The 19,845-nt window shown below is 39.5% G+C and overlaps 1 protein-coding gene across 1 annotated transcript in view; it reads left to right on the top strand.

The window, feature by feature from the left end:
• The window catches only part of plcg2 (phospholipase C, gamma 2), a 37,574-nt gene that overhangs the window by 13,786 nt on the left and 3,943 nt on the right, over positions 1-19,845 (top strand). Inside the window, 13 exon segments of the mRNA XM_077567892.1 lie at positions 1,694-1,780; positions 2,978-3,147; positions 3,697-3,897; positions 4,920-5,042; positions 5,119-5,299; positions 8,542-8,610; positions 8,732-8,841; positions 8,916-9,012; positions 9,123-9,195; positions 9,831-10,003; positions 15,612-15,714; positions 16,996-17,199; positions 19,696-19,835. Coding sequence (XP_077424018.1) covers positions 1,694-1,780; positions 2,978-3,147; positions 3,697-3,897; positions 4,920-5,042; positions 5,119-5,299; positions 8,542-8,610; positions 8,732-8,841; positions 8,916-9,012; positions 9,123-9,195; positions 9,831-10,003; positions 15,612-15,714; positions 16,996-17,199; positions 19,696-19,835 — 1,731 coding nt within the window.

Raw genomic sequence — 19,845 nt, forward strand, 5'->3', positions numbered from 1 at the left:
ACAAGGATCCATTGCGTCACTGATGCATGTCGAACATGACGGCTTGCATGACATGTTGCCATCACTTTTCTTTTTTTATATGATATGATGTTCTATGTCAGTAATTCTTAACCATTGAGTTGGGCTGCGAGCGCCATCTCGTGGGCCGCAAAGTAATTTCAGTTTTGTAGCTGTGGGCAGCTTTCAATTGAGGCTTTGTACACATGTAGCAGGGTATTTTGGGGTATATTCAGACCAGAAAAGTCCTTTAGATGGCTTGTTTGGTCCGGACCAAAAGCGGACTTTATTTTTTTCATTTGGTGCGGTTCATATTCACACTGTGCTTTTTGCAAGTGGACTATATTGCGTAATCACGTCGACCCGCGTGATGATCTGTGCTCCCATTGGACAAAAATGACGCATAAACGCAACAAAATCCCGGAAATAGAGGAAAACATGAAATTCCGACGTGCTGCATATGCCCCCGCATATTTGTGGCGTCAATGGCAGGTCATTCAACGAAGGTTCCGCGACGCTGTTTTTAATTTTGAAACACGTCGTCGATTGCGTGCAGTAATCAGAGGAGCAGTTGTGCTCCGCGTGCCCACCACAACATGCTGACAACACCGTGGCTAAACAGAATACGGATGATTATGAATGAATCTAGCACAATATTCACTACCGGGCAATATTTCCCCCCTACGATGCTTGGCTACGGTGGCTTGTTAAGCCCAAGAAGTCGCATATGTCCTGCAGTTGGAGTGGATCAGCCATGGTTTGTATTCAGACTGCGAAGCGAACCGCACCGAGTGCGTTTGGAAGCGGACCAAGACCACCTCAAAAAGTGGGTCTCGGTCCGCTTGTTTGGTCCGCACCAGGATTCGTTTGTGTGTATTCAGACCTGCACAAAAAGTCCGGATCAGTGTGGGAAACGAACTCTGGTCCGTTTAAGCGGACCAAACAGTGCAGGTCTGAATACACCCTTTAAAACCGAATATCCCCCCCCCCGTGTTGACAAAAAATCTGTCCACACTGCCTTGTTTGTTTTAAAAAACACATCCACATAACACAAAAATGGAGAAGTGCGTTTTTAAGCTCAGATGCATGCCAAGTTTCTAGGTGGCAGTAATTAGCCAACTACTGCTCGACTTTGATGTCACAAAAGACGTTGTTTTTTTAAAAAAATAAAACAAAGTACATATAAACAGTCAACCAGAGTGAGTACATCATAATCCGAGCATCAAGGAAAACTAAGAGGATAAATACAAAATTTAAAAAAGCTTCACTTGTCTTTTTTTTTTTTTAACAACTTGAGGTATGTGTATGTGAGACGCCGTGTAAAGAGGCCCTCAGAGCTGTTGCTGCTTTCTGTCACTAGGTGGGGCGTCAGAATTTTATTTACCTGTATATAGAAATGTAGTCAAATTAGTAGTAGTAAGCTAAGAAACCGAACAAAGAACATCATGGACAAGTATTTAGTTATTAAATACAAACAATTATAAGTCAACATAAATCATAACTTCTGAATGGGCCACTTTTTACAGGAAAGGTTGGGCAACCAAGGTCAAAAAGGTTAAAACCCCCTGTTCTATGTTAAATTTTACAAGTTTTAAGAAGTTTGACCTTTGACGTATCGCGATATATATACCAGTGTAACCTGTCAGAATCATTACAATCAACATGTGAGCATCAGGCTTGTGCATGCCTTTTTCAGCGGTGGAACAAGCACTACTGCGTGATCTGTGACGACATGCTGTATTACGCAGAGGAGTACGAGGAGGAAAAAGAAGACCTCAGGAAGGTAAAGGAACCATGAAATTAACATGGAAAATGCATTTCTTTTGAACGGGAAATTGAAGACTGTTGTTAAATATTCATATCTGCAGCCAGTTACCGCCTCAAAGACAGTATATGAAAAACATAACAAAATAAGCAAGAGAAAATTGATTGATGGGTTGTTATTTTTTTTGTTTTCACTGTGGTGACCAGTTAACACGTGGTGAAAGCAGACAAGTGCAGGGAACGACATCAGCTGAGATGCTAAGATGCTAACAGAGTTGACAAAGTGTCTTTCTTATCAGGTTAAGGGATAACAACACTGCACCTTTACCAGCTCTCAACCTGGTTAACTAATTTGCTCCCAAAAACATATACGCACATTCTATTTTAAATATTGCCATGGTCCCAAAAACGTGTTTTTATGTCAGCATACAGTAGACTTTGATGCAGCCTCTGACCTGGAGCGGTCACTTAAAGCAATGGTAGTTATGACAAGAAACGGCCAGCAGGTAGCAGCAGAGTATAAGAGGTCAACCAGGGCCATGTTGAAAAAAGCTCTTTTCCCCAATGTTTTGAACAGGTTTGTGAATAATGATTAAACTTAGCTATACTCTAATGCTAATTGCTCCAAACAGAAACAGACAGAAATATACTTTTTTTCCTGATGAAATGTTTCTTTTGGCAGATTTTATGTTTTTATAGCAATAGAACATAATATTCTGTGGGCCTTGCAAAATCAATCAAAGTCCAGTAAAACAGCTGGGGGCGAAGGGGGTTGCTTCAGTGAAAATGGCTGGGAGTGAATGAGTTAATGTCCATCCAGTCCACAATATTAATATAATTCAACTTTGGATGAGCAGCTCCAGCATGTGAAAAACTGCTGTGGACATGTCTAATTTACAATCACAGTGTGTAATACAAAGCACCATCTAGTGGTGAACTAATAGTGGTGCTGTTGGAGATCTGAAAGAGGTCCGACGTTTACTTCGTTAACAGAGCAAGGCGACGAACACTTACCTGCAATGCGTTTGGCGCAGCGGCGCCGCTAAATTAATATAACGGAGGCGCTGGCTTGTAAACAGTACTGTCGTGTTCCAAAACCCCATATAATGTGGTCTCATTTTCAGCTTTGAACTACTGACTATGATTTGAGTTATGTTTGCCATTTGAGATCACGAAAGTAAAGAATTATAATATCCAGTGTTTTTGTGTTTCCCAGTACCAGGATTTGCATTGTTCTGAACCATGGTTTCATGGTGGCATCAAAGAAGGTCGGGTGATGGCAGAGCAACTGATTCTTGAATACTGTACCGAGACGAGAGGAAGAGATGGCACTTTTTTGGTCCGGCAGAGTGATGCTGTTGCCAAGGATCTCACCCTCTCCTTCTGGTAGAGTTCCCTCAATAATAATATATGATAATAATAGTAATCATGATAAGACAAAATTTACACACTTGCTCACTATTCACACCTGAGTCCTTGTAACACTAACAAGTCTCATGACACTGGGGAGGGAAAATGCAAACTGCTCAATTTTTACATTTTCACCTAGCGGTGTACTCACTTTTGTTGAGGAGTTTAGCTGTTAATGGCTGCAGTTATTTTTAGGGAACAATAAATTTACACTGTTATATAACCTGTATACACTGACTACTTTGCATTGTGTCAATATGTCATTTTTTCAGAGTTATCCAATGAAAAGTTATAATGAAATATCTGCAGAAATGTGATGTGTACTCGCTTTTCTGAGATTATCTATCTATCTATCTATCTATCTATCTATCTATCTATCTATCTATCTATCTATCTATCTATCTATCTATCTATCTATCTATCTATCTATCTATCTATCTATCTATCTATCTATCTATCTATCTATCTTTTACAGTGTGTTAAAAAGTTTCATCCATTGCCTAATGTCTACCAACATTCTTTTAGGCGCAATGGGAGAGTCCAGCACTGCCGTATCCGTTCTGTTTCAGAGGGACAAAACACATACTACTACTTGACAGCAAACGTACAATTCCCCAGTGTGTATGCACTGATACAGCACTATAGAGAGAACCCTCTGCGCAGTCAAGACTTTGAGTTGCGTCTCACTGATGCTGTACCACATCCCAGCCCACATCTACAGCAAGGGTTCGTCACAATCGCATTATATTTCAGTAAAATTAAATGTAAACCCTAAAATACTTTTGTGTATTTTCGTCTGCCATTTTAGTTAACTAAAACCTCTATTAGAGTCATCAGTTTTCTGGAAATTCTAATTAAAAGTCTGTCGACTCTGAAAAGCCTGCTGAAATGCAAGGTTTTTGTGATTAAAAAAACCCAAGATAAATTGTTTCAAAACTTTTTCACCATTCATGTGACCACTTTGCTTCACTGTATCTATGGTGTTGCTTTGGTGACAAGTTAGGTTAAGGTTAGGCTTTTCCCCCTAATTCCAAAAGGTATATTTGGTAAAAAAACAACAACAACAACAAAAAACCCATCACCAAAAGAACACTATACTGTGCAGCTTCAGCTGGAACTGGGATCTTCTTCAAGATAGGCAAAATTATGTTCCAAGTACCAGTCAATGTTAGCACAAAATCTTCAGGCTTCTGCTAAAAAGCAAAAAAAGAAGAGCCCATGAAAAAAAAGAGCCTACTAGAACATTTGACATTTATTTGGGATTAATCAGAAGTACTTTAAATGGCGTTGGGTGTGTGCTGACTTCTATTTAACATGAGCTAGAATGTGTTAACTCTGAACATAGCCACATGCCCACTCATAAGAGGGTGTGCACACTTGTGTGAAATATTTGTTGTTGTTATAAGTATGTAGGTCACATTAGTACTAAAAAATATTTTGGAATGATTTATCTTGGTTGACCATTTTTATATCACAAAAACCTGGCATTTGAAAGAGGAGTTTTGAACATCGCCACATTTCCGCCCTTTACTGTATCCCTGTACAGATGTTAATTGTTGCTTCTCCTGAAAATGTGATTGTAGTTTTACATTTGATGAAGTCGTCAATGTAGAATAGCTTGTTTTTGTAAAATGAAAAGTGAAAAGATTAGGTTTCTCTAGGTATTCGTTAGAGTTAGAAGTTAGAACTTGCTTATTAGATTATAACAAAATCAATTTGACTCAAATGTTTTTTGTATTTTGTGTTAGGTGGTTTTACAGAAACCTGAGCAGACAAGAGGCTGAAGATCATTTGCTGAAAATTCCCAGAGATGGCGCTTTCCTCATACGAGAGCGGGAGAGAGAACCAGACTCTTTCGCTATCACGTTCAGGTTGAGCATCTTGCTAATACTTAAATGCTTGATTAATTCAATTTTTTTTGCTGAATTACAATTGTCTGTATCTCAGAGGTGATGGTAAGGTGAAACACTGTCGGATCCGGAAGGAAGGTGGCGTTTACCTGCTGGGAACAACAACTGAGTTTGAGAGCCTAGTGGAGATGGTAAACTACTTTAAGAAGAAGCCACTATATCGCAAGACCAAGCTACGATACCCAGTCACCCCCGACCTAGTGGCTCGATTCAGCACAGTGAGTTACATGAAATAAGATTTGAATGAGACTGTTGATAGTTTTACAACATGTATTGTTTAATTTGATTAGCTATTGTTTGCTTGTGAACATTATTTGACGCAATGTGTGTCACCTCCAATGCACCAATATTCATGTCTATCTGTGAATTGCCTTGAATTTATATCTACTGTAATCATGTCATTAAAATAGCTCAACTCAGCATAGCAAGAGCCAAACACAGCCAAATGCTATTACGTAAGAACCCGTGCAGCCGTTCATATATATCCCATATAGCTTAAGTTTGTCATATGAGTTTGTGCCACACAAAGTTTGGTCTGTCAGCAAAATATTGCCCGATTAGCGGGCAATATTTTGCGGCGCCAGTGAACTTGGGAACTGATGGGGTTCAGCCAGGTGTGAAAGTGGCTAGAATTTCTTGCTGGAACTTTCTAATATAAAGGTCGCCGCGCAGCCAGATTTGATTAAAAAAAAAAATATGGGTGGGGTCGAACCTCAAACCACTGAAATGCAAAACAAACTGATTGGCACAGTTATACCTATAAAACACAACAGGTCTACCCACCGGTAGGACATGCCCGGAACACCTCCCCAGGGAGGCGTCCAGGAGGCATCCGAACCAGGTGCCCGAGCTACCTCAACTGGTTCCTCTCAACGTGGAGGAGTAGCGGCTCGACGCTGAGTCCCTCCTGGATGACCGAGCTTCTCACCGTATCTCTAAGGGAGAGCCCGGCTACGCTGCGGATGAAACTCATTTCGGCCGCTTGTATCCGGGATCTTGTTCTTTCGGTCACGACCCACAGCTCGTCACCATAGGTGAGGGCAGGAACGTAGATCGACCGGTAAATCGAGAGCTTTGCCTTTCGGCTCAGCTCCTTCTTCACTACAACGGACCGATACAGCGTCCGCATCACTGCAGACGCTGCACCGATCCGCCTGTCGATCTCCCGCTCCAACCTACCCTCACTCGTGAACAAGACCCCAAGATACTTGAACTCATCCACTTGGGGCAGGATCTCATCCCCGACCCGGAGAGGGCACTCCACCCTTTTCCGACTCAGGACCATGGTCTCGGATTTGGAGGTGCTGATCCTCATCCCAACCGCTTCACACTCGGCTGCGAACCGGAGATCACGGCTTGAAGAAGCCAACAGCACCACATCATCTGCAAAAAGCAGAGATGCAATGCTGAGGCCACCAAACCGGGCCCCCTCAACGCCTCGGCTACGCCTAGAAATTCTGTCCTTAAAAGTTAGGAACAGAATCGGTGACAAAGGGCAACCTTGGCGGAGTCCAACCCTCACAGGAAACAAATTCGACTTACTGCCAGCAATGCGGACCAAACTCTGACATCGGTCGTACAGGGACCGAATAGCCCGTATGTTTTCATGTATTTATTGAAAAACATGCGTTGTACCCGCGGAAGGGGATCTAATTTTTTACGGGGGTAAGTGGCTGCCTGTGTTGTTGCACTCCAGGTGACTAGACGCTGTGTCACAGTGACGGTCCATCCCCAAAGCCGATGTGGCACATATTTCAGCCCCGAGGCGAAATGCAAAGTTCACATTTTTCAACTTTGGCTAATATGCAGATTTTCGCCGCACCGCACCATGTCCTCCCACCGCTCCGAACGCATCCTCCGCACCGCCCCACTAATTTTTGCACCCGGCCGCACTAAATTGTCTGCAATTGCGCGGCCTAAACACTCCCCTCACTTTTGGGGACTTGTTGTGTCTCTGACGTTAGTAGATTGTTTTCTTCTTGTGTGGCAGCCTGGCAGTTTATTTGACATGGGGTTTTGACTGTTGCCGTCATATTTTTGGGATAGAAGCACCATTCTGGATCCTTCCGGTTCCAACTCTTTTACCGAAACATAGTACCTTACTGTAGTACCGGACCGTTCCGGCCCACTTTCAGCCCTGGGTTCAGCAGAGAGAGGTGGATTCTGACGTCTTCTTTTCAGACACAAATATTATGTCATTTACATTTCGTGTATAATCCACCAGCAACCATGATCCCTTCCTGAGCATCCAAGTGGCACCTCTGCCTAGGGCTGTGCAGTTAATCGAATTTCAATTACAATTTCAATTACTACACTCTACAATTACAAAATCGTCATGATCTTAAACAAAAATAAAAGATTCTTAATACTAATTTTGAGTTGTTTAAATATATATATTTGCACCTTTTTTTATTTAATAAATCTTGTTTGGTCCAAAAGGAACTTGCATAATTCTAGTTTCAAATAAAAAAAATTGTCTTAATATTTTTTACATGTTTAAACCTTTTCTTATTTTGTACCAAAAAACAAATGATTGTCCTAATCGTGATTTCAATTATTACCAAATTAATTGTGATGAATATTTTCTTCATAATCAAGCAGCCCTAGAACTAGTACCTGCTGGGACCGTATTTAAAAAAAAAAAAAAAACGTTTAGGGCAAGGCACATTAATCAACATACTAGTTCTGTAGTGTCCACTGAGGTTTGCACAGTGTCATTTCCATCCTTCATTACCCGTGTATAACTGCTCACCCCTCTCCTCTCAGCTTAGGGAAAATGGGTTGGCGGGTGGGGTTGGGGGGAGCAGTGGCCTCTCATTAACTTTGAAGAAGTGGCTCGTTTAATCATCTGTGCAAGCAACCAATCATATTGCAGTGGAACATGCCCTGCTGAGAAGTCCCCTCAAAAAAGGAAAGAAGAGCTCATTGCCGCTACAGTTTTAGCAGTTATTGATACCTTGATTTTTTAAAACCATGGAAAACCATCAAATTGTTGAAGTAGACCCTCATCCATCCATCCATCCATTCGCTGCACTGCTTTTCAGCACTTAGGTTGCGAATAAGCTTCAGCCTATCCTAGCTGACTTTTGGACGACCAGTCCAGGGTGTACACCGCCTCTCGTCCAATCAGTCGAAGTGTACATACAACAAACAGCCATTCACACTCATATTCACACCTCAGAACAAATTTAGATTCTTCAGTTAACATGCATCTTTAACGGGTTTTGTGAAGAAACCACAAAAAGACTTGGAGGACATACAAACCTGCATGTTAAAAGCTGAGATTCAAACACAGAACCTCAGAAATGTAAGGCAGGAATGCTAACCACTTGTACATTAATTTAAAATCCGACATTCTAAGGTTACAATTTTAGAGGTGATCATTTGAATCCCACTTTGTTTGGGTAACACTCTCTTCAAAGAATGGTACCTTAGAGTGTGGATTATTTGTGTTTGACAGGTTAATGATACTGCCTCACTGTACGAAATGAAGACATATGTGGAACCCAATGAGATTGAGTCATCACTGGTGTGTACAGTAGGCATTGCAATACTGTAATACAGTTTTTTGTGTTGTTTTTTGTCTTATGCTTAACATACTGTATGCTTATTGTGTTTCTTTAAAAAAAAAAAATGTTTGTCTACCGCAGCCAAAGAATACTGTTAAGGCTGTTTATAGCTACAAGGCCAAGATGCCCGATGAACTCAGCTTCAATAAAGGGGCTTTGATACATAATGTGTCAAAGAACAATGATGGATGGTGAGTCCATTTGCACATTGTTGTCTGACATGACCAAGTACAAAAATACGCAAACATTCCTCTTCACATTCTAGGTGGAAAGGAGACCATGGTGGTAATGTGCAGCTCTTTTTTCCAGCCAATTATGTTGAGGAAGTGTCCAACAGCACCAAACTTGATTTTGGACAACAGGTTTAAAAAATAAAATAAAAATAAAACGGGCATTGAAGGTCATTATTTAACTGGGTGCTTGATGGTATAAAGACTAAAATTTCATGTGTTTGTGACCTAAATTAAAACAGGATATAGAAGACAATCCCTTGGGTGAACTATGCAAGGGTGTGGTGGATATCTCTAAGTGCAACATACAAAACTGTGAGTACAATTTATTTTCACTTCTAACACCATTTCAAGTTAATGTACATTCATTTGAAAACAATGAGGATGACTAATGACTAACTATCATATCCAATACGTGATTGTTTATGGCATAATTACATAACCTTAAAATGTGTTTTATTTTTGTATTTTTATTTTCAGTCCTCAAAGTGAATTTTAGTTCATGACACAGAAAGATTTACATTCAAAATAGCTTCCGTATGTGAAAATTAATGTCACAGACATATAGCATTTACAGCACTTAAAAATTTTTTTTACGGTCTTTAAACAATTTAAAAAAAATCCTAACACATTTAAACATATGTGATATGTTGATAGAGAAGAAAAGCTATGACTAGCACCAAAATATTGTACAAACAGTTGAAAAAAATTAGAGTAACAATTGTAGTAAAACACAAAAATATGTGCTGTAGTGAACTGGAATATAGCAGTAGTTTACGGTTGTGTCTGTGAAACTGGAATGCTTGTTAAATTTGGGATTTTTTCTCTCTCCAAATTTCCTTCTATTTCAATTTGACCTGTAACGCAACATCATAAATAAACAGTTAATCAGGAATGAGTCAACAAATTTGGAATGCCATGATGCTGAAACCTATCCTCTCTCTTTTCAGTGAAAAACGGTAAAAATGGAAAACTGCATGTTCTTACGCTACAGAACATGGAGCAGGACAGTCTGCATTTTGACTTGGCCGCAGACTCTTTGGAAGAACTTTTTGAATGGTACAAGGTGGCTTGGGGCATCACTCAGAGAGAGATGAGAAAGCAATTCAGTAGAGAACAAGAGGCAAGTGTTTGCTTTTCAAATATTTAGATGAGGAATGTTAAATTATTAATAGTTACTTTTAAGCATCACCCTCTCAGCTGCACTGCAATTATAATCCCCACAAGGCTTTTCTTGTTCTGCGCAGCAGCATGACATCTGTATTCCACATGAGTTCAATCAATCAATCAATTTTCAATCAATCAATCAATTTTATTTTATTAATTTTTAAAAGAAAAAAGAAACAACGCACAACGACACAAATTTAATGACAACGAGCTGTCAAGACGCTTTCAGTGTTACAACAAGATAATAATTAAAAAATATATATATATATATATATATTTATAAATAAAATATGACATGACACTACCCGATGCCGTGTTAGCGTTTAAGCTGCTAGAGACCGCTTGTCTCGACGAGAAAAACAGGCAGCTCGCGCTCACAGCACGCACAGAGTTGAATTACTTGTCAATTAAATTTGCGCTAAAACAGATTTTTGGAAAGAAAACGACAAGTTTGTTGAGCACTATACAGCTGAATCAGGACGCAGCTTTCCTCACGGATCAACGAGAAATAAAAGGAAAAGGAAACACGGCGTTCAAAAGTGGTCAAATGGGGACACCAATACCAGGCACCAATTCATTGGATACATTTGGCAGACGTTCAAGGTGTGCTGTGTGTCAAAGCACATTTCATTGGGGAAAAGACTGCCCCCATAAGAAGAATGAGCAAGTAAAAATAATTGAAGATGAAAATTTGGATGAAGTGAACATAACATTGTGGACAACGGACCCCATATCTAACTCAAAGATTTTTTTAGACTGAATCTTTTGGAACAGCCATTATAGACACCGTGTGCACTTGCACAGTATGTGGTGAGATGTGGCTGGAGAGCTATGGTAATCAACTCAGTAAAGAGCAGGTTAACAAGCTGATGAAAACGGAGCATTAAAGCTGTAGGCCGTTTCGTTTTGGTGAGGGGACTTTAGTTTATTCCAACAGAAAAGTAAGCCTCCCAGCTAAAATAGGACAAACAAGATGTAATATTGACACAGAAGTTGTCAACGTTGACATTCCCTTGTTAAGTAAAACATCCCTCAAGAGGGCATTACTGCTTTGAAAATGACAAAGCGGTAATGTTTAAGCAAACAATAACCCTGGAGTTCACCAGTTCGGGACATTACTGTGTGGACATAAGAGATAAAGATAACACTGGAAATCAAATGAATGGTTTACAGGCAACAACTAAAGAAGTCCTTTTGATGACCGAAAATATGCGTCCAGATGAAAAGCACAAAGTCCTGCTCAAGCTTCACAAACAATTTGGCCATGCATCAGCAGACAGACCACAGAAGCTTATTCAAAATACAGGGAACAAAGACAAAGACTGCCTTCCTATTTTGCAATGAATAGTACATGACTGCGACATATGTCAGAGATACGGCAAAACTAAGCCAAACCCAGCTGTTGGATTGCCGCTAGCTTCAGAATACAATGAGTCAGTGGCAGTGGATCTGCACGAGTTGGAACAGAATGTGTGGTACCTTCATGTAATCGACCAGTTCACACATTTCAGCGCAGGAACTATAGTGAAAACCAAGAATGCATCTGAAATCGTCAACACCTTCATTCACACCTGGATAAGTGTGCATTGACCTCCAAGGCGCATCTTCAGCGACAACGGTGGAAAATTCAACAAAGAGGAATTCAGGGACATTGAGAATTTCAAGTAAAGACAACAGCGGGTACACTCCCTGGAGCAATTGACTATTGGAGAGACACAATCAGATTTTTACAGCCATCATCCTCAAGGTAAAACAGGACAATGGCTGTGATTGGCAGACTGCCCTGGACTGGGCCCATAAAAATTGCATGCACAGTTCATGGGTATAGGCCACATCAACTTGTATTTGGTCAAAATCCTAACCTACCTTCTCTACTAGTCGATAAGTCACCTGCACTGGACAATGAGTGCTAAGGTGGGAATACATATATCTGCTCTGCATGCTTGTAGAAAAGCTTTCACCGAAGCTGGATTCAACCTCAGAGAGGTTGAGGAGGGCCAACAGATGAAAAATATGAAACAGGTGATACAGTCTATCACAAACGAGCAGACAGCGCAGAGTGGAAAGGACCCGGGGTCGTTATTGGTCAAGATGGAGTTGTTGTGTTTGTAAGACATGGAGGTGTGCTTGTTAGAGTGCATCATTCAAGGCTCAGTAAGTCATGCACACTTGATCAGTATACAGTAATCAAACGGTACAAGATGTTTGTTACAAGTGAAAATAATGCACAAAGCAAGGTGACAGAAACGACACAAGATGAGAACACAAATGGTGTAAACAAAACGACAGGTAATGTTGTCAGTGAGCAGCCAGACAACGATAATGAACAAAATGGAGACAGAGAAACTAATATAGGAGAAAAGGTACATCCAACAGGGACACAAACTGACACCGAGCACAATGATGTCTATGATAATCATGTCCTTACTTACAATGTGAAGTTGAAACAAAGACAGACTGTAACCTTTATAAAAAAGGAATGAGGATGTCCATATGAGAGCTAAAGTGCTTGGCAGAGCAGGCAAAGCCACGGGCCAATATAAAAATGGGTATAATCTCCAATATGTTCAGTCTGATGGTTGTGACGGTGAAAAGGAAGCAGTTGATATGCCAGATATTGATTGTCTCAACATTGAATCGGAAGTCATGAATAAAGATGTACTCATTACAAAAGACATATCATTTGATGCAGCTAAGCAGGAAGAGATCAAAAGCTGGTATAACAATTACGTTTTTGTGCAAGTAGAAGATACAAGCCAAAACAGTATTTCTACTCGATGGGTTTGTAGTCTCAAAGAAACCGTCAAAGGTATAGTACCTAAAGCCAGACTTGTTGCCAGAGGCTTTGAAGAGTTTAATATTCAAGAGCTACAAAAGGATTCACCAACTTGTGTATCTGAATCCCTCAGGTTGCTGTCGACCGTGATTTGTCAAAATCAGTCTATTCTATGGACCTAAAGTCGGCCTTTTTGCAAGGCATGGAGTTATCAAGGAACATTCATGTCCGTTCACCTCTAGAAGCGGGCAGAAATGGAATTCGGTGAACCAAAAAAAAAATGTGTATATGGTCTTGGCGATACATCACTATATTGGTAAAACAGAGTCAAAGAAACAACGGAGGGCACAGATGGTCAAGTATCAAAAGTGGATCCTGCAGTCTTCTATTGGTTAGATAACGGGCAAAGTGACAGGTGTAGATGATGCCATGTAGATGATTTTGTATGGGCCAGGGTAATCAAACTTTTCTTCTGATGTGATTTCTCGACTGAAATCAGCATTCCATGTTGGACGTGAGATACACGACAATTTCCGTTATGTGGAAATGGATAATGTTTCTGTTAATGGTGTAATACAGATGCATCAGCACGGCTATATTGGAAACTTGCAACTTGCACATCCAACCAGTGTGTGCAATACAGAGGGATTTACCTTTAAATGAAACTGAAAGAGAGCAACTTCGGTCTAAAATAGGACAGATCTTATGGGTTGCTAAACAGACGAGACCTGGTGTAGTGTTTGACACATGTTGTTTGGCATCCAACTTGAAAAATGCCAATGTACAATCTGTTCATGATGCAAATAAGGTCATTTGTAAACTTAAAGCTGACAAAGGTGACATTGAAGTTTCAACATTTGGGGAATGGAGGTTTAAAACTGACCGTTTTCAGTGATGCTTCACTAGGAAACCTCCCAGTTGGAGGTACACAAGGTGGTATATTGATCACTCTTATAGGAGATAAAGGAAAGTTTTGTCCTCTAAATTGGCAATCCAAGAGGATTAGATGGGTGGTCAGGAGCACCCTTGCTGGTGAAACACTTGCGATGTCAGACGGTATAGACAATGCTGTTTTCCTTGCAACACTCTTTTCTGAGCTTACCACAGGCATGGCTAAACTTAATTCTCCTGGGTTGGTCTGTGTGACTGACAATCACTCTCTTGAATCAACAAAACCAGTCACAGAGAAAAGGCTGTGATTGGACATTAGCGGGATCAAGGAACTCCTTCACAATAAGACAGTTAAAGAAGTGCTGTGGTCAGTGACAAAGGCTCAATTTGCTGACTGTTTAACAAAAAAGGGAGCATCACCTCTGGTCCTCTTGAAAGCACTCAGGGAAGGAACGTGGAGTTCAATTTGAATGTGGTTTCCCTCTTTAAAAAACTAACAACAAAAAAATAAATAAAAACATGAGGGGTAGTTTATATGTTTGAAATCATGGGTTCTTGTACTGTTGATGTTGCACACATGACATGCACTTTTCTTAAATGCACTTGTTATTTGTATCAGTAAGAATTCTGATGCCTCTTTATTTATTTTAAAGAAAAAACAGGGACAGTGTTAACATTGTGTCTATTTGAAATGCTGTATTGTATTAATGGTATTACAGCTCCCCCTATTGTCGAACGGGGGAAAGGTTAGGAATGCACCGTTGATACGGTTGAGACGGTTGGTAATGGCGGATGGCAAGCAGGTGTTTGACCACTCCGTGGAAAAAAAGTATGAAAATACTACAAACGTCGTGTGTGTTAAGTACAAATCAACACAAGCATTATCGTTTTAACAAAATGTTTACATGACATTTGAATTATAAAGGCATTTGTACCTTTTTAATTTACACTTGGTGGCACATATCCGTATCTCTTAAAGTGTTTAAAAAGAGCACACAAACCTTACAGCAATAATATGGCTACAACACACTACCCAGGAGATCTTTAGCTGCTAGTGTAACGTGTTTGTTGAAGCAACAGCCACGTTAACTCATTTGTTCCCAAAAACGTATAAAAACGTTCTATTTTAAATATTGCCATGGGCCCAAAAACGTATTTATATGTTTTAATGGGTTTTTATATGCTAGACCATACAGAAGGCTATGATACAGCCTCTGGCCTGAAGAGGTCGCTTAAAGCACTGGTTCTCAACCTAGGTCCTGTAGTACCCCTATCCAACTTGTTTTCCATGTCTCCCATAGCCAACGCATCTAAGGATCGTTATCAGGTTTTATGCAGAGATTGCTAATTAGCTGATCATTTGAAACACGTGTTGGCTGTGGGAGACACAAAAAACAGGCTTAATAGGGGTACTCGAGGACCACGGTTGAGAACAACTGGCTTAAAGCAATGGTAGTTATTACAAAAAACGTCCAGCAGGTGGGAGCAGAGTAGAAGAGATCAACCAGGGTTATGTTGCAACAAGCTCTTTTCCCCAGTGTTTTCAACATCTTTGTGGATAATGATGAAACTTAGCTATATTCTAATGCTAATTGCTGCAAAAGACAGAATGTGTTAAACATATTAGATTCTGCAGGTTGCAATAAAGTTGTGGCCACTATGTCCATCAGGAAAGCAAATACATTTTGTTGTTCAATTTTTTGGTACATACAGTATTGTATATTGTACTACACTACTATAGTATTATATTGAAGTCAAGTCATTCAAAAAATCGCAAATACAGGCCGCATGCTGGACCTCTACGTTCACATAATTTTTATGGTTCACCGTGCATTGGTGGTCTTTTCTCATCATTCATTATACAGTACAAGGAAGTGACATTTTTGTCCAACTTCAGATCAGGCAGCAGGAGGAAGTGGAGAAGAAGGCAGAGGTTGCTATGGAGATGTCAGACTTGGTTGTGTACTGTCAGCCACGCAGCAAGGACAAGGACCGCTTTGGTAAATGCATGCCGTTCACATGGGGGGGAGGGAAATACGATTACTGAACAAATTTACTCCAGGTTTTTTGTGTAAAATATGTAACATCAGTTGTATAGTAATGTTCATTCCTTACAAATGTAATCATTTTAGTTAAGCTTTGAATTGTACAGCAGCACAAAGAACAATACATACACATGTGGGCAAAATTGTTTCTACTCCACTATTAATGAAAAAAAAAAGACAAATAATAATAAATACAAATTGAATGATAATGAAAAACAAATCAAAATCAGACATTGGATTTGAATTGTGGTGCAACAGAATTTAAAAATAGATAAATAAAGGTTATGAAATAAGCTTGGACAAAAATGATGGTAGCAAAAGATGCAGAATAATTTGACCATACGGACAAAGTATGTCCTCTAATTAGCATTTCAGGTATCTTCAAACTTAAGAAGTCAGCCGGCCTATTTAAAGGCATGTAGTCACTGTGTTGTTTTGGTGCCATGATGTGTAAATATATTAAACATGGACCAGAGGGATCAAAGGAGAGCATCGTCTCAGGAGATTAGAAAGAAAATTATAGATACTGTAAGCAAGTTAAAGGTAAAAGCTAATAAGACCATGTACAAGCAGCTTAATGTTTCTGTGACTACGGCTATAAATGTTATTCAGACATTTAATTTCCACAGGAAGGTTACTAAATTGATCACAAGTTAAAGAGATGGATTGTACGAATGGTAACAAAAGAGTACAGAACGATTTCGAAGAATTTAAAAGGTAAAAATCAAAGTTCAAAGTACATCAGTGTCAGATCGCATCCCATCTGTTAATGTTTGTGCCAAAGTGGACTTTATGGGAAGCATACCAAGGAGGACACCACTATTGAAAATCACAAAACTGCCAAAGTCACAAAGCTTCCGGGAGAATGTCCTATGGACAGACGAGACAAAACTGGATTTATTTATTTTTTGGCAAGGCACAACAACTCTAAGCATACCAAGAAAAGAACGCTGTCCATAGTGTGAAACACGGAGGAGTCTTTGTTATATTTCTGGGCTAATTTGCTGACACAGGATGTTGTTAATGTGTGGCGGGTCCAAATTTGACATTTTCATAAAATTTGCATTTATTATTCTTAGTATTATTGGTATTGTTTATTCTTATTCCATTAACAATTAAGTTTATGTGTGTACAACAGCTCACAAACAAAACAATTTGTTAATTAAAATCTTCTCTTTAATATAGTGCAATGTTGCAAACCTCATGACATCAACTGAGCTTTTTCTGTCTTTGCAGACTGCTACAGCTGCAAAGAGGTCCGTTCTTTTGTAGAGAATAAGACACCAGGAAAGAGCCTTTCCATGGATTTCTTGCAGTACAATAAGAAGGCACTGAGTCGGATTTACCCAAAAGGCCAGCGTGTGGAGTCCTCCAACTATGACCCCTACCCTCTTTGGGCAGTTGGCTGTCACATGGTGGCAATTAACTTCCAGACGGCAGGTAATTATCTAGGTTGAGCTGCAAATGTGGTACCCATTTTTTTTCAAACTCTATACTCTAATGTCTCGATGATTAAACTTACCTTTTAGAAAGTTATGGGGATGAAAAGCTTTCATGATGGCGCCAGTGTCTGTGGTCTACCGTCAATTGCTCTAACTTTTTCACTCTTTGTGTTGTTTCTTTTACTTGTCGCCAAAGTGTCAACTCTTTGCTGGTGTACGATCGTCGGATAATATTAAAATTTTTGGCTAGTCACGGGCAATCTAATCCCAGTATTTATATTGTAAATCTCTGGCGCTACCATTTCCAGTTCAATGCTCTATGCTTCCAAAAGAAGAAATACACAGACGGCGTTCAAATACAGCTAGCCGCCATGAGATGGATAAAAACGGTTGGATTTTGCTGCTTTAATGATACTCCACAAATACAATTGTCATCAGAATGCCATGTTTTCACTAGTGAAGTTAAAATAAGAAAAACAAATTGAGTAAAGATCAAATGAAAAAGAACTAACATGATTTAGAATAAAATGAAAACACACATATCAAGAGGAAAAATAGTATTGTCTGGTAGTACAACAAATTTTCAAGGAATGGACACTACTTTTGTGTAAAGTACTTCGTAACGTGGTGGTGTAATGTGCAGTGTAAAGTTACATCCAAGCTCCTCCAGCAGTGAGTGCACCGTAAATGCTTACATGCGAAAGAGGCTACCCTAAAGAAGTATCGTTGATACAGTTACATGGCCCTTCATTCAATGTTAATACAATGTAAGTGTAGCATATAAGAAAAACCTCATTAACTAATACCCTCTTGGAGTGCATGCATTACAGTTGACCAACCATCTTTGGACTACTTTATCTTCTTAGCGGGCTCATTATTGCCGTAGTCCATTAATGTTTTACTTGCCCGATTATGACTTGAGTGCAATGCTGAGGGTCGGAGCTGGCTAACACTAGGGATGTAACGATATCCAAACGTATCACAATATGATATTATCACAATATGAGGGTCATAATACGATAATTATCACAGTATTGTGAGGAGGTTGACGATATAAAAAAGGTCACAATATTGTAAAAAAAAAAAAAAAGCTCATAAAAAAATCACAATTCATATAAACCACCTACAATCTCAAATAAGACTTAATATTGAGGCACCTACTTGCTAATGCACGCACACATTGAGTTCCTCCACATATTGACTCGGTTCACAAGCATATTACGTTCACCTTCATCTGACCATTAGCGTGGATTTTAAACGTAGAAGGGCCACAAAATGCCTTGTGAAAAAACAGCACTAAAAAAAACTAGCCACCAGAGGGTGCTAGAACTGCATAAATGGAAATCAACTTTTAGAACAGATGTGCTGTTTTTAATATCGTGACATGACGACAGAGATGGGAAAAGTACTGACATTCTCTACTTGAATAAAAGTACAGTTACTTGTGTAAAAAATAACTTAAAAGTAAAAGTACTCACTCAAATAATTACTCAAGCAAAAGTAAAACAAAAAAAAATACAGGCTCTGAAATATATGTGATGAGTAGAAGTAAAAATTATTTTTACCAAATGTTTCCTCCTACGTCAATTTGAAAGATATTAGCGAATGGAGCAAAAATTACCCTCATATTTACGGGTCGTTCTAATCAGGCCAATTGCATGTCATGTGATCGCGTGTCGTAGAGCCAATCACAGGCTGGGATATACGGGACCGTGTAAAATGCTTCATACGATTGGCGACGCCAGGATACATTGATGGCTGATTTTTCTTCAAGGTAAATTATTTTCATTGTAAAGTAAAAACCTGGTTTTGAAAATGTATCGAGTAAAAAGTACGGATACTCATGTTAAAATAAATACTCTGGAAAATACAAAGTACTGAAAAAAAATACTCAAAGTAAAGTAACAAAGTATTTGTACTTCGTTACTTCACATCTCTGCATGACGACGACGATATTGTGGCTGTTTTAATATCACAATATTACGATTTGCTGTTATTGTTGCATCCCTAACTAACACCGGAGCTAGCACATCAAAGACTTCTTTATTCCACACCTTGTATCCATCCGGAGGTGTTTAATCGGGTTAGTTAGTAATGCACAATAAAGTGGACTGTTCATTTATTTGCACTTCTTTGTTGGTTCGACAGCTACTTCCACAGCTTGGCAGGCGAGCAGTCACTGAACTTGACTCTGTAGAAGTTTCCTTGTGCGCTCAAAACACGCTTTTGTGCTGAAAAGATCCTGTCCTTAATTGTGGCACAAATGTCAAGCCGTACTGTAGCCTCTGCCTACAACAAGCACAATGCTGGCCTCAGGATTTGCTTCCTGAGTTTTTTTTCTAGCGAACATTTTATAAAACACATTTTGTATTGATCACATGTCTATCGCAATACATATTGATATTGAATTGTCGCCTAGAAATAATCTGTCAAAAATAAATGAATACATTCAATTGTTACATAATGATTCGATAATTATAATATGTTCCCGCAGATAAATACACCCAGCTCAACCATTCCCTCTTCAGTATGAATGGACGTACTGGTTACATTCTACAGCCAGAGGTCATGCGCTCTGATAGCTACGATCTTCATCAGGAGAAGAACGATGTCAAGTACAACATTGTGATTAGGGTATGTTTGA

Source organism: Vanacampus margaritifer, chromosome 6 (assembly GCF_051991255.1).
Source record: "Vanacampus margaritifer isolate UIUO_Vmar chromosome 6, RoL_Vmar_1.0, whole genome shotgun sequence".
Classification (NCBI taxonomy): domain Eukaryota; kingdom Metazoa; phylum Chordata; class Actinopteri; order Syngnathiformes; family Syngnathidae; genus Vanacampus; species Vanacampus margaritifer.